The sequence below is a fragment of the Petromyzon marinus genome, chromosome 24 (assembly GCF_048934315.1).
Source record: "Petromyzon marinus isolate PM22_M1 ecotype Great Lakes invasive population chromosome 24, UKy_Petmar_22M1.pri1.0, whole genome shotgun sequence".
Lineage (NCBI taxonomy): Eukaryota > Metazoa > Chordata > Hyperoartia > Petromyzontiformes > Petromyzontidae > Petromyzon > Petromyzon marinus.
In genome coordinates this window covers 15011925-15037892 of record NC_133690.1, presented here as the reverse complement: position 1 = coordinate 15037892, position 25968 = coordinate 15011925, and the positions used below count along the sequence as shown (strand labels likewise).

Below are 25968 nucleotides of genomic sequence, written 5' to 3'. Positions count from 1 at the left end.
GATTCCCGCTCACGGCCATCAACACCTGCAGTCACGATTATCTGAACCGGTCCTGGGTTCAGATAATCGACTCAGCCTCAAATGACTACCTGTCGCGGTGTGTAAACGTCGCTACTGGGGAGACAAAGGTGGCCGGGCATGGTGCTGGTCACCCACACCCTCGTGTGCCGTGCCGGCCTTCAGGTGCTCGCTTATATCACTTTGCCCCAACAACCTATTCAGGCTATAAGGAGGAATATTTGCCTTTGTATGTATGTACGTGTGAAACAAGTTCTCATCAAACCGGTTGTTTAGTATATTTGTGTGATGGAAAATAATGCCGTGAAATTGTATTAGCACTTACTGGGGCTGGTATAATATTTCATCGCATGACCATCGCGTGGAAGAAAATAAACTGTGGATACGGACTAAGGAGATGGAATATGACGCAAGCGGTGTCATGCTGCGGCAGTCGGGAAGGCGTTAACAGCATTTATAAAATCAAATAATTGACAATGGACGTAGCTTTTAATGAACCAAATTATATTTTTAGAAAAGTATAACGATTTTACGATTTTACGATTTTGATTTAACGCTTTCGTGACTGCAGGGATTCATATTCTTGGTTCTTTCGGTAAAGTCACGTAAAAGGGAAACAATACAATAATAAAAATATAAAACAATAAAATTCTCACGACGTTTCGACTGCAACACAAGCAATCATCATCAGGTGTGAAAACCACAGCAATAATTTTTTTCAATTTTTTTTTGCTGTGGGTTTCACACCTGATGATGATTGCTTGTGTTGCAGTCGAAACGTCGTGAGAATTTTATTGTTTTATATATACATATTTGTATTATTTTATTGTTTCCCTTCTACTTGACTTTACCGAAAGAACCAAGAATATGATTTTACGATTATTATTGTCTTTTATATAGAGCCACACATCACACCCGCTATCTATTTACGAATAGGCCACAAGCAACACATTACATTTTACAAACAAATACAAATATATTATTCATATATGGATATACGGCTCATGCGGTGTGATATAAATATTACGAGAGTGGTCGATAGCGACGCATGTAACCCACATATGTTGACAATTCTATAATAACGATTGAATATTGTTATTGTGCAAACCTATATCACGGAAAATTGCACTAACGAACACGGATATATATACTAACGTGTAAATTATGCCACAGGTGTAGAGGCAGATACACACACACTTATGTATAGTATCAGTCAGTATCCGCTAGCGGGCTCTGGCCGCTTTCTATATGCTTTAGCGTCACACTCTGCGGGAGAATAATTAATTACTTGGTTCACTGTTGATACGAATCGTTAATGTTGAAGTGGTTATCACGGCAGCTAAAGCAATGTCGATGATGGCAGAGCGTAATCTCGTTATTTTATTATTTTTCTCCGGGAAAGTGGAGGGATGGGGTTGGGGGATGTTGGCTAAAATCCAAACATTTAAATTTCCCGATGTGTCTAATTGTACGCATGGACTTTGCATTCGTGCCAAATTTACCTCTCTCCAGCCCATATAAAACATGATCATTACATCGCATGCGTTCAATCAGCATCGTCGATGTATACATATATGTGTGTGTCACGAGACGGGTTACGTTATTTCGTTCGTACTTTACCCCCGTGTATATATATAGCTTACGCTATCCGTATCACTGGCCCTTTACTACAGCACTGGAGCAACGTCATTTGTCTTTCCGTGCATCCAGAGCAAACAGCGGCTCTGCGTCGTCCCGTCCACTGTTCAATTCAAGGCCGCCCGTCACCTCGACCCGCACTTCGATTCACCGCGCAAGCCCGCTCACAGCGGGCTGTGGTTTGTTGCCACTGATGTGAATCTGCACACGCCCACGGATTTTTTTCTGGAAAGGCGAGCGGCGGTGCCGACACGTAACGTGACAATTATATCATAACCATCAACTAAGCATTATTTGGGTGAGGACGATCGCTTGTGTGGCGATCGAAAGGTCGTCATCTGTTATTATTTGTCTACGTGACTTTACCTGAAAGAACCAAAGAGACTGGATTCCTGCAAGTGACGAAAGCTTCGAATCGAGATTAAGCATTCTTTGTTTTTTTGTTTTACCAGGTTAAAGCCCGCTGAGCTACTTAGCTCTTTTTCAGAAGCGACCTGGCCACAAATGATAGCTTAACGAAGTGGCTTTGTCGCGTGGACATTTACAGCATCAGCCAAACAAACTCTCGACGCGCACAGTGCAGACAGTGGCGATAGTCCAAACACTCCAAGCTCCCTTTTGAGATCTCGCTCACATTAAAAGCAGAAACACGACGCAAATATCTTTCAAGGTCAAGCCCGTCCTTTAAAACCCCGCGGTGCCCCCCCCCCCCCGCGCCTTCCCCCGCCCCCAGCCCCGCACCCGCCACCCCATCGCACCGCCCCGCCCTGCAGCGTTACGGCAAAAATAAAAAAAAATAAAAATCTGTCGGAAACAAAAGAAGGGCGCGGAGAGGGTCCGTGAAGCGGCCGCGATCTCGGTGCGGACGGATACGATGCCCGTGCGTGCAGTTCATTCTCCTTGCGAAGGGAAACCCGATAGCGCCTCTCGCTCGTCCTCGCAAACGCACGCGATCCCGTCTTTCACGAGCGCACGCGTATCGCGTTTGGATGGATGGATGGATGTGCAGCGACTGGTCAGGTGCATGAACTGCGAATCGACGAATGAACGTGGGGATTGGAGAGTCGGTTAGATTGTGCACGTGGGGAGAGAAAACAACAACAACAACACATCGCTCGCTATGATTCGGCCACCGCTGGTTGAATGTCTTCACAAGCCGTCGACATTTCTCGCGGTTCTGCGTTATAGCAAATCATCGCTCCATCTCCGCGAGCGGCCGTCATCTGAGACGCGTTCCATTGTTTGGCTGATCACCTGTCAGCATCCGTTCTAGCGACGTGCCTTGCCATCAAGCTCGTTGATTTTGCTGCTTGGCACATGGTCGAAAGAGACAATGGCTATTGTTTTTTGAAAATTTTGGGTGAACGCACACACGGGGCATTCGTACAGGCGCGCCTGTGAAATTGTCACAAGGATGGTTGTGCGTGAGGATATTCTCTTCGCCACGGAACTGTCAATCAGAATCAGAAAATTATTGAAACTGGAGGAATCCGATGAGCTATAAAGCCCTTTTTCACACGTGTTTAGTATCTCCCAGTGCCTCCGTTGCTACGTGGCCTCTCGTTGTTTATCATCATCATGATTTGGCATTTTTATTGCATTCACATATTTATGAAGGAGAGCCACACTGAGTCGTATGGCTATTTTTCAGGGGTGTCCTGGATTGTTTTTTAAGTATTTATTTTCCAGCCAATGAATGACGAGTGTTCATTATTACACACGTGGGAGGAAACCGGAGCACCCGGAGAAAATCCGACGCGCAAATGGGGCAACGCTCTCTCCCCGTACAGATGGAAATAGATGGCGATTAGTCCACTGGCTGTATTTACCCTATCCCGGCGAGTCAGGGTATGGGCACCTTCTCGACGCCCACGGGAAGCGAGCTTCGCAACATTCGTGCGGTGATCCAACAACCCTCGTTGCCTCCGCAGTGCTGGAATCCAGGCCACGTACGTAGCCACCGCTGACCACAGTGGCTTTGTCAATCCACTGCTGGATGAACGCCTTCCCACCACCCCGTGTCGGTCATGGGCAGAGGTCGACAACCAAAATAACAAGAAGTGCCATGTTTTTTTGATCACATTCGGTTAATATTTCAAAAGCCGCAATGCAATGTGAATACGAGACGGTGGTGGGTCCTTAATAAAAAAAATTACGTCACGAAAAAAGTCCTTAAAGAGCCGCATGCAGCTCCGGAGCCGCGGGTTTGCTGACCCCTGGTCACGTGTTGTTGTTTGTCCATACTTCACCACGCTGCTTAGTGCGGGTTGGTGGAGCGTGGGGAACCAGGGGCCCATTGAGATGTAAGTAAATCACTCGCCACCGATGTTAATCGTGCCAGGAATTGAACCGAGGGTTATGTTTACCGGGTGCATGGCGCGCTGCGATTACGACCGCGCCACCGCTCGCCTTTCCCCTGTGGTCGACGCTCGTCCGTTCGTTTCTCCGTCCGCTTGTCCTGACGAGGGTCGCGGCGGCAGCGTGTTGAGTAGTGGTGGTCCACACCTCCCACTCCCTGGGGACAGACTCCAGCACTACTACACTATACACTACTACACTACACTACTATACACTACATTACTATACACTACACTATACACTACAGCAGTGTGTTGAGTAGTGGTGGTCCACACCTCCCACTCCCTGGGGACAGACTCCAGCACTACTACACTTTACACTACTACACTACACTACTATACACTACATTACTATACACTACACTATACACTACAGCCGTGTGTTAAGTAGTGGTAGTCCACACCTCCCTTTCCCTGGGGACAGACTCCAGCACTACTACACTATACACTACTACACTACACTACTATACACTACATTACTATACACTACACTATACACTACAGCAGTGTGTTAAGTAGTGGTGGTCCACACCTCCCTTTCCCTGGGGACAGACTCCAGCACTACTACACTATACACTACTACACTACACTACTATACACTACATTACTATACACTACACTATACACTACACTACTATACACTACATTACTATACACTACACTATACACTACAGTAGTGTGTTGAGTAGTGTTGGTCCACACCTCCCGTTCCCTGGCGACAGACTCCAGCACTACTACGCTATACACTGCTACACTATAAACTACACTGCTATACACTACATTACTATACACTACACTATACACTACAGCAGTGTGTTGAGTAGTGGTGGTCCACACCTCCCTTTCCCTGGCGACAGACTCCAGCACTACTACGCTATACACTGCTACACTATAAACTACACTACTATGCACTATTCACGACTACACTACTCTAAACAGACTCTAGCTCTTCCTGGGGAATTTCAAGGCGTTCCCAGGCCAGCCGAGCGACATCGTCCCGCCAGCGTGTCCTATCGACGTGTTGTTGTTGTTATTATTTTGTATTCCTGTTGTTAGCACAATTATTGCTTTCGCTACGAAGCTGTATGCAAACACTGCCTACGCACGTTCCTTGCCTTTGTGGGCATTCAAGCGGTAGCTGGATATAATTCGATGCTTCGAAGAATGCAAAGAACGCGCCACCCCGGTTGCAATTACCGTACGCGCAGAGCGCACGGTATTTTAACGCGCAGGATATTTGCACACTCGATGCAGGCGTGCCTCGTAAATGCACGCTAATTTGACGCTAAATGTTCGCCTGGGTGGACCAGTGGCGCAGTGGTTCGCGTCCTGCAACGTGACCCCGGTAAAAAAATAAAAACAAATCTGCGGGAGGCGATGCCAATTGGTACCACTTTGTCAGGAAGTGAGCAGTGGATTATTTTCGGGTGGATAGCCTCGCTCCTATCACAGGAATGTGGAATTTCCCCCAACTGGCGCAGGGCTCCAGATAGGAGATAAACAACGCCTCAATGGTCATTCGAGATGCAGGAAATCATTTCTGAGTGCGAGACAAGCATTGGCAAGGGAGAATTCCACCACCATGTTAATCTCGCCATGTAACGTGAGCGCAAGTGTTAGAGCGGTGGCGCAGTGGTTAGCGCATCGCGCTGGGAACCCTTCGGTCCGAGTTCGATTCCCGCTCATGGATAACTTAAGTGGCGAGTGATTTCTGAAGCTCTCCTCAATTTTGGCCCTCCCACCCGCTCTCTCTTCATCACCAACCCGCATCGACCCGCGTGGTGAAGTATGGTCAAACAACCTGCATGATGGACATGGCGACGAGAGACATCCAGCAGTGGAGTGATAATGAACTGTAAATAATATTGTTGTTTACCGTAATGTTGTTATTTACAGTAATATTGTTATCGCAACATGAATTACACACTATATAAATACTTACTGAAGAGTACGTATTGTATATGTATTTAAAGCTCTATAATGTGCCGATATGTTTATAGTGTATATATAAAGCACGACTTAAACCTTTCGTGACTGCAGGAATTCATATTCTTTGGGTCTTTCGGTAAAGTTACGTAGATAGAACATTTACATAATATATATTAAATATATTAAATACAACAACCGTACTCACAATTTTCAGCCTATTTTGTCATTAAAAGTACCTTCGTTATTATTCTAACATTATAATTAACATCGCAGTTATATAATTATTGAATACACTTCTGGATGAAGGCCCTATCGGTCACGAGGGTTGTTGGACCATACTTCACCACGCTGGTCAGCGCCGGTTAGTGAAAGTGCGGCTCAGGACGGGGTCAAGATCTCTCCTTCCCTCGCCACTGACGTCTCTCTCGCCACTGACTGGGCCAATGAATCGCTGGGCTCATAGCGCAGTGCACTAACCACTGCACCACCGCTCCCCCCCCCCCCCCCATGTACTCTTGTGTTATAACTACGATTGTATTATTCAAGTACCGAGTTTCAAATAATGATAATAATTTATGGTTACGTGGCTATTTTCGTTCTGTAGTTTATTCCGTTGGGAGACTATGGTCAATGTGTCCTGCCCTACCGGGCCCGTCCAACAATGTAAACATCAAGGAGTGATTTATCTGATTATTCGTTCAAAGAATAGGCTACTGTACAATTCTAAGTTTTCTAAATGTAAATAAATGAAGATTTATATTGTTTAACAAACAAAAAAAACATTCACTGTTATTTTAATTACTTGGAGGATCGGATGTCGGTATTATTTCACCTCTCGGTGGCCGCGTGGAGCATCAACATCGCAGGATCGTAGAGATGACGGCTTTGGGGTGAGAATCAGGATCGTTTTCTTATCCCGGAGGAATCCGATGAGCTATGAAGCTCGTTTTGTTCCACAGATGTTTAGTAGTTTCACAGATGGGTCTTTCATCCAGCTGTGGACTTGATCTGTCGTGGCTGCTGCTGCTGATATAGATTTTAAAATATTATGCATGTATGTATGTTATTTCGCACCGTAGTAGCCAACCATATATAGTATACAAGTCTGTATACTGTATATATATGTGTATTCAATTATATAGATATATATTTCGGTGCATATATTAAAACAGAAAAAAAACATGTATCAATTGAGTTGATGGAAGTAAACCACAGACAATTCTATCTGAACCTGGCCTGGTCCTCCGCTTGGTAGATTCAGCCTAAAAAACTACTTTCCAGGCGCTAAATATCACAGTGGATTAAATACGTGCACCTAGACTTCTGGTATACTGTATAGACAGTATATATGTATATACTGTAGATATGATATAGACTGTATAGACTGTATATGTGTGTGTGTTTGACAACAGAGCGATGTCGGCATTTGCTGCTCTGTCTTAGGCCTAATTGCAACGGAAGCTGTCCGGGGCTGAGGTCCAGAAATTATTTAGGGGCAGTGGGAGAGGGTGTTAACGGAAGGTGAATGGGCTACCCTGTAGTATTGGAGGTCCCCGAGTATATTTTATGAGAAATGAAGCCCTGTGTGTACACACATACACACACATATGTATATACAACGTGGGGCTGCGTGCTGTGTGCATACTGTCGATGTACATGCAATAATACATGAATCGCAATGTTATTTATAGATGGCCGGGTGCCCAGGGAGATGGGCGTTGTATCCAGGGACGTCCATAGTTGGAGGCGGGGGAGGGAGGAATGAGGGATTTATCCCGGGCTCACAAAGAAGAGGGCCCAATAATGCTCTATTTTATATATATATAAAAAAACATCGTATTTCTCTTACACGTATTGGCTGTGATTTTTTACGTCTATTTCTCTTTTGTGTCATGGGCACGTTTCGCGCTCAATTCCATCATCACGCCGCGACCGATAAAATAATATACCGTTTTGCGGAACAGGTAGCTGTGATTGTCCTATGGGTTAACTGACCGCCCCACGCACCATACCACATGAGGAATGTGGTATTTCCACCACGATCCCAAATGATGTGAACAGAAGATCACCACAAGCCCCATACTAACCGGCAAATAACGTTAACGTTATAAATTACGTTATAAATAACGTTAACGTTATAAATTGCGTTCGCACACCGAGATATCCTGTACCCCCGGGACCCGCTTTTTTTGCGAATGAGACTTTCGTCCCAAATGGGCTCTCTATCGCACGCTTGGAAACAAAGTCCACGATGGGAACGAATTGTCGAGCAGAAGAACCTCGACCGAGTCTCGAGACTCCCCCATCTCGAGGGTGTCCCGCTACGCGCTGCGATTGGCTCCCTGGTGGCCTCGGAGAAAAGCCACGGGGGGATGGACAACCCCACGTGTCCGCACACGCCGCGGTTCGTGAGCCCACATACACGCGGTTCATTAACGCCCGCGTGACAGACGTGTAGCGGTAGCATGCCCCCGTGTACCCTGGGTGTGTTTTTTTTGTTGTCATGAAACATTGAAAATCAACGCCGTAAATCTTAATCGTGGACACGGTCGCAGATATATGTACAGTACAGACGTGCACTATATATGAATGGCCTTTTCTGCCGATTAGAAAAAGGACCATTGCTCGAAACGTTAGTCCATTTAAATTTTTTTGGCGTAAGCTTTCATGGTGATATCGTTTTTTATATTATAGCTACATGATTGTTTTATATATTTGTATGTATTTGGACTATTGTAAATTTGGATAGGCTGTCATTGACAAAGCATACTCTTTGGTTCTATTGGGTAAAGTCACGTAGGTGAAAATATTTTCACCTACGTAAAGTCACGTAGGTGAAAATATTTTCACCTACGTGACTTTACCCAATAGAACCAAAGAGTATGGATCCTAGCAGTCACGAAAGCTTTAAATCTAGAATTCACAAAGCAGTCCATTGAATTATCCTTTGAATGACAACATTGATAACGTGTAAACAGATGTATGCATGCCTGTGCATGTATGAATCTACATGTTCGTATGTATGCTTGCAATTCAGATACAGTACGTACGCAAGATGTATGCATGTAGATATTGGATGTATATATACATAGATATATGTGTGGCTTGTATATGATTGCAGCACAATGAGAATATATAAGGTCCTGTAAGACACTGTGCGTGTTGTATACGTGTGTGTTTTTTGTGTTTGTAATTGCACACGTGGGGAGCGGTAGTGTAGTGGTTAGCGCGCTGCTCTACGAACCCGGCGACCCGAGTTCCATTCCCGCTCACGGGGCCAACACCGGCAACGATTATCCGAACAAGTTCTGGGCATCCCCTAGGTCGACTCGGCCTTAAAGAAGTAACCGGTCCGGTTCGTGAATGAAGACCATCAGCACTGACTAAGTCGGTCGGGCGTGGTGCTGGCCACCCACCCACCCGATCGTGCGCCGTGTTGCCCATGACAAGCGCTCGATAACAACAGTCGGTTAAGGCTACGTGGGGCATCTTTGTCGGTCTAAGACAGTGGTCGACAATCTTCGGCTCCGGAGCTTTCATGCGGGTCTACGAGGGCTGCTTTGTTTTTTTTTATTATTGATTGTTTTTGACCAAATTCGAACAAATGAATGTTGAACGTCTTTCGCACCGCAGTGTGCCGCCAACCGTGCTAAATTTGGGTTGCCGACCCTTGCCCTGAGACGATGCCTCCCCCGCAACCGCCCCCCCTCCCCCCGAACTGATAACGCAATGCATGCATGATTTTAACGCCGCTTGTAACTACCCACCCACCTACCCACCCATCTACCCATCCATCCACCCACTCACCTACCCACCTACCCACCCACCTACACGCAGGCGCATGTCCAAGCAAGAGGGTGAGATCGAACTGACCGAGGATGGGCGGCCCGTGCAGGTTAAGCCGCCCAAGGAGCCCCTCTGCGAGTGTCGCTGTTTCGGAATGCCCAAGCGTTACGTCATCGCCGTGATGAGCGGCCTGGGCTTCTGCATCTCCTTTGGGATCCGTTGCAACCTCGGCGTGGCCGTGGTGGACATGGTCAACAACAGCTCGTATCACTCGGGAGATAAGCTCATCGTGCAGGTTCGTTGGCGAGCGCTCGGCGCTGTTATACCGATTTGTTTTTTTTTATTTTCGGGTTATTACCGCCGTGCTGTTTTTGGTCGGAATGATGTCCGACATTCGAGGTTGGAGGTTCTTTAAAAAAAAACTGATATTGAGCGTGGGGCTCCTTCGGGAACTTAACATTCTTCTTCAGGATATCCAGGATGCAATTGTCTATCCATCTCCCAGACCCAAGAACATTTGCTTAGCTTTCGATATCTGACGATATCTGACGCATTCAGTGTCCATTGCCACCTCCTGAAAAGATTCCCTCGTTTCACCCGCACCTCCGATTAGCACGGTTTGCTACTTAAGGTGCGAAATAAGTTCCGACACACACACACGCCTTTACGATGAGCAATTCACCACGCAGGCGTCAATGCGACATTTCTACAGACAGAGTTGCAGTTGTACGTGTTTGTAATCCGGCGATATACTTTACAAGAGAATTACCACTCTAACACCACCATTATTAGCAGTGGCACGTACGGCACCACACGCCGCGCGTATAAGGTAGACGATGTCAGTGAAATCCCACGGCCCTAATCCCCCAAGAGCCCAGATGCCCCCTTTCCTTGGCTCCATCACCCCCCCCCCACCGCTTAGGACGAGACAACACCCACACCCGCCCCAGCCGTCTATCATTCTCCCCAGACCTCACGTCAGCGCAACCTATTTATAATTCATAAACGAACTGCTATTTTTACTTAGTTTCGTTAATGTGTTATTTTGAGAAACTTGCACATTGAGAGCTCTTTGGGGGTATCGTTATTTTCTTTGGTTAACGCAGAGGACAGTGCGGCAAAATCTGTTATTGTCAGGACCTCCCCGCCATGCTGGGACGTCGATGCTCCCCGCGTTCATCAACGAGCATGGACTAGCGCGGTGAAGTATGGCTAAACAAACCCCCACTACCCTCGTGGGCGTGGCGAGACACTCATCCAGCAGTGGATTGACAGAGTGACTCTTTGCGAGTGCCTATACTTCACAAAACCCCCTCTCGCGGACCCCCTGACCCAGCCCACATCCACCTCCTCCGGCCCCCACACAGGCAATATTTAATATTGTTATTATTAAATAGGTCAAGTGATACTTGTACGTTGATTGGATAAGCGAGGCTATCGTTGCAATGGAAAAATGACTCACGCATGCGTTGTCTGGCCTATTGCGCGATGGATCAGCGGCTAACACACACCTTGACGTTACGAACCTGGAGATGAGAATTCGATGATTGGCCACGGCTACCATCAGTGGCGAGCGATTACCCCACGATCACCAAGGTGGCGAAGTATGGTCAAACAACGCCCATGACCCGCAGGGTGTTTGGGGGTCGACCTTCATCCAGACATGGATTGACGATTGACTGAAAATGATGCTTGTATGCAGTTGATACATATACTGCATAGACTGTTCCTTTCTGCGCATGGCCGTGTGGTGACCTTGACCAGGGTTGTAATCATAAAAAAACATTAATTTACAATTACGCATGACAACAAGCGGTGTGGAATCTCGGAATTTAATCAAACGTAAAACAATATTGGATGCATTGTTAATGTTTATACCGGAGTCGGTTGTTCACGTGTCCGTGTGTTTAGAATATTATACTTTTACAAATAATAAAAAATGTGTGTGTGTGTATACAGGATGTAAAATGTTTAATTATAAATTAATAATTAGCTTCACTATGTATATGCGTGGATACACTACTGGCAATTATTATTCTATGTTTAAATGCAAATGAATTGACTCTCTCCATTACATGCAATCCTAACGGATTTGGCAAATCTATTCATGATGGTTGTTTCATTTTCTGTTAATGATTTTTATACTAAACTCACTATATTTAAAACTGTGACATACGTAACATTACCTGGCATTCACGATGTTCGAAACGCGTTTAGAGAGACACACACACATTTACAAAAAAACAAAGACAAAGATCCCCCGTATAGCCTTAGCAGACTGTAGGGGCAAGTGCTATTGGCGAGCACCTATGAAGGCCGGAACGGTACACGAGGGGGTAAAGGTGGCCAGGACCACGCCCGACCGCCTTTGTCTCTTCAGTGGCGATGTTTACACATCACACCAGGTACTCATTTGCGGCTGAGTCGACCTAGGGGAGGCCTAGGCCCGGTTCAGATAATCGTCACTGATGTTGGCCGTGAGCGGGAATCGAACCCGGGTCGCCGGATTCATAGAGCAGTGCGCTAACCGCTACACTATCGTTTAGAGAGAGACAGACACACACACACACCCACATATATAAACACACACATATAAACACGAACACACTCTGCATGTGTGATGACAAAAGCGAAATTTAGGTTTATATACGTATACACATACGGGCCAAACGCTGATGTGTGAATTGCGTCTGCAGAAAGCGGAATTCAACTGGGACTCTGGTACTGTGGGGATGATCCACGGATCGTTCTTCTGGGGCTACATCGTCACGCAAATCCCAGGAGGGTTCATCTCCAACAAATTCGCTGCCAATCGGTAGGTGGCTTCGACACCGCTCGCTCGCTCCCTCGTCGTGGCCGTTGAGAATTGTACTGTGAAGACGTTTTGCCTGCATCGTCAACTCTCGGTTATTTTCATTTAAACATAAAAGTTTTGCTGGCTGGCTGAAAGGAGGGAGGGAGGGAGGGCGAAGGCGGGGAGGGAGAAAGGAGGGGAGGAGGCAGGGTGATAGGGGACGAGCGGACCGTCACGTACAAAGGACGTGGGGGGCTGCTGCTATATTTGACAATGAATGAATAAACATCCCATTTGCGTAGGTTTTTTGTTTCGTTTAGTCGTGCTCTTTCGTTCTCTGATGTGTTTTTTTCGGATCGTTACCGCGCTTGTTGTTCGGCGCGATGCCCCATGTGCTCGCTCCCATACGTGCTGGGAGCATGTACGCTTCTTCAGGGACTGAATGCTCCTAGCACGCGGGAACGAAACGTCGGACATCATCATCAACAACAACAACCCAATAACACAATATAATATTTCCTTCACGTGCGCTGGTTTATTGCATTAGCTGTTCGTGCTCACTCACCATAGGTCAGAGACTCAGTACCCACGTGGGGGTGAACACGTGGGCAAGGAATCCGATCCCTCTTAAGAAGCAAGCGAAACAGACGACAACATTCTACGTCTTGACCCACTCTGTGCATCCTCCCTCATTACCCCGGACAATCTGGCCTCTCTTTATGCTTTTCAAAATGGGTAATTGCCCGAAACGTCGCCTATTACACATTTGTTCTGTTAAGGCCACACGAATGTGTTGAGTTGTTTTTATTATTGGTGCTTGTGCACAAATTCCAATGCAGAATCATCATCAAATAATGTGTCCATTTATTCGAAAGATATTGCAATCAAATCGCGTTGGGGGTTTTCTTTGTATCTTACAATTTCCTGGCGTGTAATCGGTTCTTCTTCGTTTGATCATCGACCGTTTGTTAATGAAGTTGTTAAAATCCACAAATGGTCGAGCTCGCCGCAAATGCTCGCCAAAATCGTTGGGCGCAGCAAATGGTGGAATGAACGCTCCCACCCGCCCTGCTGTAGTACTTATTAGTATTATTAAAGATGCGTCTGTGCGAAAATTTCACGACGCAAAATGTTCTATCCATGGTAATTGTGCGGCGCCAAGAATAATCCACTCTCGAACGCCTACGTCACTGTCACAGCTATACAATCACGATCTGGTTAGCGGAGTCGCGATGGATTATGACCATTTTACGAAATTTTAATCACGGGAACTTCTCATTATCACAATTGCAGTGTGACGTCATGTCTTGATTCGAGAAGCAATGACACATCGATTCACACATTAACATCGATTCATTATTAAAGGCTCTCCATGCACGGTTCGACTCGATCTCTTTCAATGCATGCAATGCAACGCTAACGGTCACCCATCCAAGCATTGAGCAGGCTCGAAAATCTGCTTAGCTTCGGGGATCTGACGAGATGAGATCGGCCGCGTTCAGGGTGATTTGATCGTAATCCGTGACGAACAGATTGCACTGTAGGATTGCATTGACCCTAAAATAGCAAAGTTCGAGTCCCGATCAAGGCTACTGAAAGCCTCCGCACAGCCGTTATCTAACCACCCAGCAGCAATACGATGCACCCCCCCCGCTCCCTCTGTGGACTCAACCTGAAATGACTACCAGGTGCCGTGGTGTAGTCACCATCAGCGTGCCGACGAGACAAAGGCGGCCAGGCGTTGCCTAAGCGCTCGCCATGCCGCCTGACCCAAATCGGTGCTCGCTAACATTGTTTAACCCGGGGCTGAATTTCTGAAGGAATATTCCAATATTGTCTGGATCCGCCAAAAGCCGATGTAGCCCACCTTGCCCACCTTCCTCTTTAAGGGCGTAGAGGGAGATGATGAAATATTTTCCGGAGCTCAGCCCCGGAGAGCTCCGGTTGAAATGAAGCTCTTGTCTGAACTCGTGTCTGTGTATAAGGGTGCCGCTGCTGCTGCTGAACGTGGTGTGATCTGTCTATTGTGTGCGGTTGCCTGTGTGTGTGTGTGCGACGGACGCAGAGTATTTGGCCTTGCCATCGTCCTAACGTCCACACTGAACATGTTCATCCCGACAGCGGCGCGGGTGCACTATGGCCTCGTTATCTTCGTGCGTATCTTGCAGGGACTCGTCGAGGTAAGTGCACGGAGCGGTGGCGCTGCTCTATATGAATCCCGGCCGCGCAGGAGTTCCATTCACGCCCACGGCCAGCGTCTTCGATGGATATCTTAACCGGTTTCTTGCCCTCCCCTCGGCCGACTCGACCTTTGATGAGGACCTGGGTGGGGCGTGTAAACTTTAGCACTGGGGAGACAAAGACGGCCAGGAGTGGCTCTGACCACACCACCTCCTCGTGCGCCATGCTGGACTTTACAGGAGCTCGCTAACGGCACTTGAAGGTTACACAGGGGATACAGTATTTGTCTTTGCCTTACGGCTAAAGCAGGGGTGGGGAACCTTTTTTCTCCCAAAGGCCATTTGGATATTTATAACATCATTCGCGGGCCATACAAAATTATCAACTTAAAAATTAGCCTGTTATATTTGGTCAAACATTTAATTAAATTATCCCTAATGTGATGACTGGAACTGATTCTCTTTGGCGAGGCGTGTGATGTTGTTAGCTGGTATTGATGATGTTGCTACTTGCAACTGCTTTTCCAGGTTTTGCTCTCCTAGATTTATTGGATTTCGAGTCCCGCCTGCGGTTGCCTTGGCAGGGCCAGACCAAATGATTTCGCGGGCCTCATACGGCCCGCGGGCCGGACGTTCCCCACCCCTGGACTAAAGGGATACTGCGCTTTTGGCTATGTGTGTGTACCCCGTGTGTAACGTGTTTACCAATCATCAAGCGCGTGAAGTGTGCACCAACCCTAATTTAGCATTTTAACGGAGGGGGTTTTGCAAACGGGCGGCCGAGTACGGTACTGGAGTTTGTGAAGCTTGCCCACGTTGTGTCAAGTGCCGCGCCCGAAGATCGAATCGACCACTGTCCAGTATCGCTTACCGTCACGCACCACGCCAGCCACCGTCCACGATAGATGTAAACTCGCCGTATCGATACACGCGCGTGCGTACCCAGCAACGTTAATGAGCTGTGTAGGGGAACAGACGCATTTTAATGCACGGCGTGCGTGGCAATGTTTACCGCGAGTTGGGGTTCAGGGTAGAGAAGATAACATTGGGTGAGAATCACGGGGAAGTTGGAGGTGTGAGTTGCCGAAATTGGAGGTTCATTTGTCATTCTCAGACGCTGTCTTCTTAGAGAAGGGACACGATAATATGGTCCTATGGACCCGGCAAAACATGAGTTTGGTTCCCATTGACGCTTAACATTGAGTGGGGAGCGATAAGTGAACAGGCCCTGGGTCCCACATCCACCTTACCCTCCTTTCCCCCCACACACTAATGACTAAATCAACATGCACTGACCTGCGTGGTGAAGTATGGTCAAAATAGCCCATGAGCAACATGTAATAGGAAAGCATTGGTCCACCAGTAAAGCGACAAAGGGCTGAACTTTACACTGCAATATTCATACCGTACAAGCATCACACCCAAGAGTGTGTGCTCACATTTATCTTGACACCTGCGCAACATTATTTTTATATATAACAAAAATGTTAATTACATAGCCTTTAAAACTGTGGGATGTGAGCCTTTGTGGCATTTAAACAGCTGCTGCCAAATATTAACAATTTTGATTAAAATGGTCAGCCATTCTTGGCTCGCTTGGCTTGTTGCACGGAGCCCATGTAAGCGGATGGACCACTCAATTCTCCCTGAGAATCACCACGCTGAATTATTAAGGTTTGACCTGTCCTTTACAAAAGTTGCCGCTTAGAGAGAGAGGGTCCTCTTGGCGTACGGTTAATATAGATTGCATTTGCGTGTACACCACACGAGGGATGCTGTCGAGATGTAATGAGTGGCACGCTGGGCTTGCAATCCGTGTTCATCGGTGCGATTCAATCTCCCGGAGGTGGCGATTGAAACAATCGGCAATAACTCATCCACCCGGCAATTTAAATGGGTGGACCACAGTTAGTTGATTGGCATGTCACGTGTGTGTGTGTGATGGCGTCAAGTGTGGGTACTCCCACCTCTTTCAAAACGTCTGGCCAGCGTGGAAGAGTAGGCCAAGCACCCTCTCTAGAGCTCCTTTTAGTGAAGGTCCTTTCATCAGCAACGGGGGGGGGGGGTGGGGGGGTGCGAGTAAGCAATTACAGGGCTGTGCTTTTACTCCCTCAGGTTGAGTTCAATTCCATTGCGAGAATCTCGTAGCGAGCGCTGCAGACTCACCCACGTGTCCGTGCAGGCTTGGCTGCTGATGGAAGAAGAAAGCAAAGGGTCACTGGGCTGGTCTATGGATCTTGCAATGCAATTGCACGAATTGTATAATTTTTTCTTATTTTTTTTGGCCACGTGGCAAGGGCATATTGTGGTCAAATCGATGAGTAGAGAGGAGAGGCTGCATCAATGCTCCACTCTCCCACCTCACTGGGGTGTGCAATATCTCGAAACATCGAATGTCTATGTACAGTGAGTGTAATTGTTCTCTTTTCAACACGTAGGCTTTCGCGACCAATTTTATTCAGAATAACAGTTATTTTGGAGTTACTACACAACACACCGGTGTGCTGAAGTAGTAACTAATTGGCACGTTTTTGTTCACGTGACAAACCTTAGTGATTGGCTGTATCGGGTGATGGTGGGTTAACGACACAAATATATATACGCGATCTAACCCAAAATATATATTTTTTACGACTAATGTCCCTTCGTATGTTTTGTGATGACTTTTTTTTGGCTGCCCGTGCACGTTGAGGAGCGCCGTGCGGTGCCGTGTGCATGTTTAACGTCGTTGTCGTTGTCGTCTGTGGAACAGGGGGTCACGTACCCGGCTTGCCACGGAATCTGGGCCAAGTGGGCCCCGCCGTTAGAACGCAGTCGCCTGGCCACGACGGCCTTCTGTGGTGAGTATCCCGTCGTGGATTTGTGAAAGCCCTGCGCACACACACACAAGTGCACGCATACAAAAGACAAAGATCCCCCCCAAAAGCCTTAACACACGCACGCACGCACACGCATAAACGCGCACACATGCACAAGCACACACAGAGCAATGCACGCAACGGACGAACGCATACACACATAGGTACTTACATAGACACAACAACAACAACCGCCATTCGCCACTAAGTGGCGGTGATGTCACCACGACGCTTGTGCCAGGCCATGTGCACCTTGAGGCCATGTGAAGTGTCGAACGCCCGCGGGCAGGAGGTCACGGGGCAGACCCAAGTGCCACGGGTCGACTGACTAAGATGTCTGAGACGACTGGCTGATGCACCACCTGTGCCCCCTACTGTGCCAACCTGCTGTGCTTTAGCCACCCGGCGCTCCGCTCGTTGTGAGCGTCGCTCCTCTGCCCTCCGTTGTTGTTGGAGGGCGACTGCCTCCAACTGCCCAGTAGCATCCTTCACGAGCCTCCTCCACAGATGCTGATCTTGACACTGCTGGTACTAGTCATCGGCAAGTCCACTCAGCTCCACGTCCTCCTGTACCACATCACTCCATCTCTTCTCTAGCCCGTACGCGCCCGTTTAGCCCCCTCGATCCGGCCGAACAAAAGCTGTTTCGGCATGCGGTGGCTGGGCATGCGGGCTACATGACCCAGCCAACGCAGCCTTGCCTGCCGGAGGAGCTCACTGATGGGACCTTGCCCAGATCTTTGAAGGATTTGTGAGCTCCTCACACAATCCAGCCTGGTTAAACCAGGATGAATCGTAGACAGGCTAGCCTAAATGTTTCTAGCTGGCGAAGATGTTCCATTAGGGGGGTTCACGTTTCGCAAGCGTAGAGAAGGGAGGGAATGACCGTGGCCGAGAAGACCTGAAGCTTAGTGTGGAGCGACAGACCAGGTAGCTTCCACACAGCGCTACGCAACCGATGAAAAGATATTGCCGCTCGACTGATTCGGAGTGAGACCTCTGCTGTTAAACTGGAGCCGGTCATAAGCACACTGCCCAGATATGGGAAACTCTCCACTCTCTCCACAACTGCCCCATCACCGATTGGGAGTTATGGGGGTGGAGTGTCCGATGGTACAAAATAGCTAAACAGGTGCTTAGTTTTGGTGGGGCTGATGGTAAGGCCCCATCTCTTAGTGGCACGCTCCAGTCTCAGCAGCAGCGTCTCCAACTCCTCCTCTGAATAAGCAGCTATTACCAAATCATCGGCATACATTACGTGGTTGAGCAATAGGGAGCCATCCCTTGACCGCACCCGGGCATCGATCAGCCTCCCATTATATTTGTACCATATGGAGATTCCCCCGGTACAGCTATTGAAGGCTTCACAAACTACGTGGTCAAAATAGATGTTAAATAATGTGGGAGCCAGAGGATATCCCTGTCGTACCCCAAGGTGTACAGGGAATGGCTCTGACTACCGGCCACGTAGTTTTACCCGGGCCCGCTCACCATCATGAAGGTCCTTAATGATCGTGAGCAGAGGGTCTGGTATTCCAAAAGCACGAAGAACAACCCAGAGCCGAGGCCTACTGATGGTATCATAGGCCTTGACCAGGTCAATAAAGCAGCGATGTAGGTCTTGCTGGAATTCCATACACCTCTGCTGTAGCAGATGGACAGAAAAAAATGGCATCTGTGCAGGACCGCCCTTTCCTGAAACCGCATTGGGGCTCTGCAAGCCTCTCCTCAGCGTGCCTGGCAAGGCGATGTTGAATAATCCTTGCCAGGACCTTTCCCGGCACACTGAGGAGTGAGATGCCCCTGTAGTTGTTACAGTCTGTGCGGTCCCCCTTCTTACAGAAGGTGACCACCAGGGCATCCTTCCAATCCTGCGGAACCCGTCCAGTGGTCCATACTGTTGTTATGATGTCATATAGGGCAGTCTGTGCACAAACACCACCCTCCCTCAGCATTTCGTTTGGGAGATCATCTCTGCCCTCTGCCTTTCCTGGTCTCAGACTCCGGATCGCCTTCAGTACTTCCTCAACAGATGGCACTTCAGCCAGCCACTCACAGGGGGTGACTTCTTCCAATATTAAAGGCACCGCAGCCTCAGCAGGGTCATCCTCACTTTGTGCCACGATGTTTTCCTGGCTGAGGGATTTTCCCTCCCCCAGGACCTCACAGAAATGCTCAGCAAATCTGCAAACCTGTTCCTGGGGGTCGGAGATTGGATCACCGTTTTTTCCCCTAATGATGGTAATAGGTGTGGCGCTGCAGGTTACTTTTTTGATGGAGTTAAAAAGATATTTGTGATCGCGGGCCACTGAGGCAGACTCCATCTCCTCAGCAACCCGCGACCACCACCCATCCTTGCAGCGCCTCACGGCTCTCCGAACCTCCGAGCGAAGGCTGCGGTAAGCCTCCTCATTCTCTGACTTGGACGGACGGGCAACTCTGTCGTGGACAGTGCTGTGGGGGGAGGTCCAATTCCGATTGGCTCCTCCCCTCATGGCGTCTGTGACTACCACAGGGGCTAAACGCGGGCTCTGGACGGGTGCGAGGGGCTGGTAACCCCTCCACCTTCAAAAATGTACCACTAAACCACGTCTAAAATACATAGACACACACACACACAGGTGCACGTGGGCATATGCAAAACACGTGCAAAGATCTCCCGTATAGTGCACGCGCACGGGCACACACACACACTGCTTTTTGTGTTTAGTTTGTTGTCCTTCCCCCGCACCTCCGGTTAGGACGGTTGGCTACGTAAGGTACGAAAGAAATTCAACAAAGACACCTACATACGATGCACACAGATGCGTAACACACACGAGGCATGATCACCTCACTGCACGTGCCGGTATAAGCTCACACGTGCCAGTGCCTCGCAGCTGTGATGTCACTGCACGTGACAGTATAGGCTCACACGTGCCAGTGCCTCGCAGCTGTGATGTCACTGCACGTGACAGTATAGGCTTACACTTGCCAGTGCCTCGCAGCTGTGATGTCACTGCACGTGACAGTATAGGCTTACACTTGCCAGTGCCTCGCAGCTGTGATGTCACTGCACGTGACAGTATAGGCTCACACGTGCCAGTGCCTCGCAGCTGTGATGTCACGGCACGTGACAGTATAGGCTCACACGTGCCAGTGCCTCGCAGCTGTGATGTCACTGCACGTGACAGTATAGGCTCACACGTGCCAGTGGCTCGCAGCTGTGATGTCACTGCACGTGACAGTATAGGCTCACACGTGCCAGTGCCTCGCAGCTGTGATGTCACTGCACGTGACAGTATAGGCTTACACGTGCCAGTGCCTCGCAGCTGTGACGCCACGCGATATAACGTATGCGTTGCAGCGAGGGTCAAATTACCCACTGGTTTTGTAAAAAAAAAATTCCCCTCCCTCATGAATTAAAGAACAAAGGCTAACCCGTTCTTTGTCTCGTGGGTACACACCCGACCTGTCGCGCGTCTCGGGTCGCGCCGCGTCGAACGTCAAATTTGGTCTACAGAGGCGTTGCTGCGACGTTGACTGCTCTGTGTTTTTTGTGAGTGTGTGTGTTGTTTCTATTGTTCGCATACACAGCCACGCTCTGTGGTGACGCCACCAGTGTTAGAGGTCTCGCACGTGAAAGTCACTTTAACAACAGCAACAACAAAGTTATGTTTGCTCGTTAACTAAGCTTTAAAGCTCACGTGGGCACCGCCTTGCATGTTCGGCGGCGATGATTTGTATCTTACAAGGGCTGCTTTGTCTTTTATGTAGCTGTCTCCTTCTTTCGTTTAGCTGCGCCCTTTTATGTGGCCACGTCCTTCATTTGTTTAGTGGGGGCTTCTTTCGTTTAGCTGCGACCTTTCATTTAGCCACGTCCTTCCTTCGTTTAGCTGCATCCTCCCTGTGTCCTCCCTTCGTTTAACTGCGTCCTTCATTCGTTCAGCTGCGTCTTTTTTCGTTCAGCTGCGTCCTTCCTTCCTTCCTTTACCCGCTATATTCCTTCGTTTTAACCGGATCCTTCTTTAAGAATCGTGCCAGTCGCAATCATCGCCCATGTCACGATAGTCAGCCACGATGTTACCCGCTGCTGGACGAACCCCCCCTGCTCACTCCCGCCGGTCCCGTTGCCACTGCTCACAGTCCAGCGAGCCTCTCCCACGATCCGCCTCGAGACTTCTGCACTCGAGCCCATTGCTCCACTCCAGAGCTGCGATGGACATCCTCCAAAGCACCCCCACTTCCCCTCCCTCTCACCGCCTCGCCCCTTGCCTCGATTTACTAGAATCCCGATATTGTATCTATGGATGTATAATCATTGTTGAGTTTGCCCAATAATGATTAAAAAAATAGCAAGTCTGATTTATAATACACGATGCAGGTGGTTATTGAGACACCTACATTCAAGCGGTATCCCATATAACACAACCGTAGGACTGTTTGTTTAGGCAGGGATATAAATGTATTGTTTAATGCATATTGTTACATAATTTGTGTATGATTGCGGAATTCTCGCCGTTTACATTAATTCCCATCGCGGTGCAGGCACGTGCAACGACGAGTTCAATTTGTAAATGCGGCACTTTGGCGTGCACACTTATTGGGGATACGTTACGCCGCGGCATTATCATGCATCGACTTTCGGGGCCATCGTAGAGCAAAATGAAACATGAAGAGCCCCACTGATGACGGAAAAAAAAGGCCTTTGAGAAAAAAGTGAAAAGTCAGATGATCAAGGGCTTCGACGTGAATGTAAAATCGTACACTTCAGAAAATCCGATTAGATGCCAATGCCAGACTGCACCTGTGCACTCGCGTCGTGCGTGGACAGTTGCGGGTGCATCACTCATCGTTTGGACTCTGTGGTTTTTGTTATCATCATCATCAGTATTTTTACATCATCATTCGTCAAAATGTTTACATCATCAGGATCATCATCACCAATACGTTTACATCATCAGTAAATAACAATACTCATCATGTCTTTGCGTCTGTTGGTAAAGTCACGTAGATAGGTTCAAAGAAAATAACAAAAAACTACGACGTTTCGATCGCAACACAAGCGGTCGTCATCAGGAAAGGGGGGGTTAGCTTCTCAAGGAAAACTATTTATAAAGGTTTGAAATGGACGTAGCCCAAATGTGAGCCCAAATAATACATCTATAGGACTTTGTCAATCCACTGATGGATGGAAGCCTCCCCACGCCTACATGGGGGTTGCTTGACCGTACTTCATTATGCGGGTCAGTGCGGGCTGGGTGGGTGGACGTGGTGGCCTAGGGCCGGTTCAGACATCACTCGGCGTTTGCCACGGACTGAAAGTCATATTTTGTGTATTTTAGACCAAGGACAATAAGGAAGCTGCATTGGCAGTGGTGCGGAAGCTCAGCAACAAAACTGCCTATCTTTTTGGCATTTGATGCTGCCTTATAACTTAAAATATATATTAGTAGGCCAATATTTTTGGAAGTTACTGCTCTTCAGCCAGAAGGACGGACAGCTTGATTGGTTAATATTTGAAGACTGCATTTTACTGTCGGGTGTGTTAAAGTCAGTATATATTTTTAAAAAGTTGACATGTGAACGGCGTTGAATTGACACGAGCAATTTTCCATGATAAGACATTGAGCAGCAAACGCGCTCTTACACAGTCTAAATGTACATTTATACGGTATATACATGTACATATGTATGTATGTTGAACTTCTTTCGCACTCAACGTAGGCAACCGTGCTAATCGGATATAACACAGGGGGTTTAGGGAAGAGGGGGACATCATGCCGATACAAGTGTATTGAGTTTTCTTCACAGGATATTAGAGCTCATGGACAAAGGTCATGATCTCAGAAAAGCCACCTACATACTCGTGACAATGGAAATGCCTGCCATTCCGGAAAGCCTCGTTGAGCGTTATGACACTTTTTTTTTCAGGAGGGTTCTGCATTGCAATGTTTGGCCAATTCACTCGTTTAGGAGTTTAGCATCTTTGATGAACCGGGGCATGGGTGAACTGCCGCACACGAGGAGTGAACGCACTCACAAGCTCTGTCCAGATAGATTCAAGAATCAATTTCTGTACTCTTGGACACCTCGCAGCCCAAGCATACAACACCTGGCATTCCCAGAAAGTCTCCCATTCAAGTACTAACCAGGCTGAACCCCCACTTAGCCTCCGAGATCTGATGAGATCAGGTGCTTTCGGGATGATATCTTGATGGGCACTCTTGAAATTGGCGGTGAGCTGACACGTGTTGCTGTCTCGAACAACAGCCACAGTGTGAATGCTGTTACTGCCGCTGGTGCTGTGTGTGTGTCCGCATCTTCTTTACAGGTTCCTATGCAGGAGCCGTGGTGGCAATGCCCTTGGCCGGGATATTGGTGCAGTATGCAGGATGGTCGTCAGTGTTTTATGTGTACGGTGAGTACAACCAAATATGGATACTCTAGTAGAGGGCTGGGGAATCCTATAGCGCCATGGTGGGCGAGATATTAACTACCTCGCCTGGTATACAGGAAGATCATGGGTTCGATCCCGACCCTGACAATCCCTGTATATTTGGAGTTTGCATATTCTTCCAGTGGTGGTCGCGTGGATTTTCTCCGGGTTCTCTGGTTTTCCCCTCCACATTTAGACTCAACATTCGTTTAGTGTATTTGGCAACTCTAAATTTCGACATGATAAGCCACTTCTGATGAGCGATCATTTGCGGCCGGGTCGCTCCTGAATAAAATAGCTCTATAGCATCTCAGTGGGTCTTACCTGGGTAAAATAAATAGTGGTCTAGTTTATAGTACGTGGGCCAAATCCAACCCGTTATCTTCATTTGTATACAGTCCGCTGCATCACGCGGCCTACCACGTCCAGACGCCCCGCACACATTGTTTCTTTTTTCACCGCAAGCATCTTAGCTGCGCCAATGGCATCCAGTAGCAGTTGGCGATAAGCAGTTATAATATAAGCAACGCACGCTTTTATTACACTGGTGGAGGGTAGGCAATGGCTAACTTCTGATGCAAGTGCACAGCTGGACTTGCTTCCAAAGGTCTGCTTATATCCAGCAGCAACCGCACTAGAGGAAAATGTTTCCAGCCTGGCAACGCTGCGTTTCTCAGTTAAGGGTGCTCAGTCACTTCTGCCACGCATTTACACGGCACTCAGGACTCACGGATTCACGTGAGAAAGCGCATCCTGTCGAAGGGATGTGAAATTGCTATTTGGCCCTTGGTAAAGGTAAGGTTGCCCCACTCCTTCCGTAGGGCACGGATGCACCTCCGATTAGCGCGGTTGGCTACGTATGGCGCGAAATAAGTTCAACTTACACACCTACTTGCTGCCTGGGTGCTGTGGCAGAGTGCGTAGCTCACGACGGGAAAGGAAGCGAGCTTGGGTTTTTAGTCTAATTCGTGTTCGGCTCAGCCGCAGAGGTGGATCTGGAAACTTTCCAAGGTAGGTGGGCTATTCCAAATTGAAATATTTGTAAATAGGGACCTACATTAATAAGAAACAAACAAAACACACATTGAATGCATCTTCTCTGTAAGTATTAATAAGATACCAATTTTCAGGGCCTCGTGTCTGTGGGCGATCGCAACCATTGCCGATATCCCCCCTGGATCTACCGCTGACTCGGCCCATCACTCCTCTGGGGGCCGATATAATGAGTCCTAGCCACGTAACAATCGGTTCTCCTGCTAATGCGATGAATTGGCATGATGGGCAGTGGTCGTTCAGTTCCAGAATTGATTATATTTATTTTATTTGTACTGCCACACTTGTCTCGCCTGTAATATATCTTGCCGTTATTCTCTTCTTGGTTATTTTATCAGCCTAAATATATAACGATAACGTACCATTTTGGAATGAATCGTCCACAACTGATTCTTAAGTGTCCATTTCAATGCACATACCACGAACATAGGAATCGACTTTAATTGGCGAATCATTACATGAGCTAAGGAGCATCACTTCACGGGGATGTTAACAGCAGTTGCCCGCTGGAAGGGATTGACCCCTGTTAAATAAATGTGCAATTTACCACGACTGGCTCAGAGATTAAAAATAAAGATGAAGGCACTGCCCCTTGCACAGCTCAACAGGGAAACCATTTAAAACGAGGCAATGTGGATCAATCAGGGTAGGGATGTCACGTGGCATGCATGACATGATAGCAGAGCTGACCCCTATCCTGACCCTATACTCACAATGTTGCCTCTCGCAGTCCAGAAATCACCGTCTAAAGGCGCGGTAGTACGATGCCGTATTTGTTGTTCGGCCTGCACGCACGTTTGAGTCTTAACGAGTTTCTCATCATTCACAGAGAGCGTTCTAATTGGCTTAACGAGATGCATGGACGTCCTAAGTGATTTACAAATTACCACAGGGTCGAAGCTCTTTTGGAATACTGTACATCCATACACACACACAC

At 47.9% G+C, this 25968-nt stretch overlaps 1 protein-coding gene across 1 annotated transcript in view; it reads left to right on the top strand.

Annotated features, from left to right (window-relative positions):
- The window catches only part of SLC17A6 (solute carrier family 17 member 6), a 46743-nt gene that overhangs the window by 3495 nt on the left and 17280 nt on the right, over positions 1-25968 (top strand). Inside the window, exons 2-6 of the mRNA XM_032960051.2 lie at positions 9780-10023; positions 12425-12543; positions 14588-14702; positions 17455-17542; positions 23874-23960. Coding sequence (XP_032815942.2) covers positions 9780-10023; positions 12425-12543; positions 14588-14702; positions 17455-17542; positions 23874-23960 — 653 coding nt within the window. The remainder of the gene's footprint in view (positions 1-9779; positions 10024-12424; positions 12544-14587; positions 14703-17454; positions 17543-23873; positions 23961-25968) is intronic.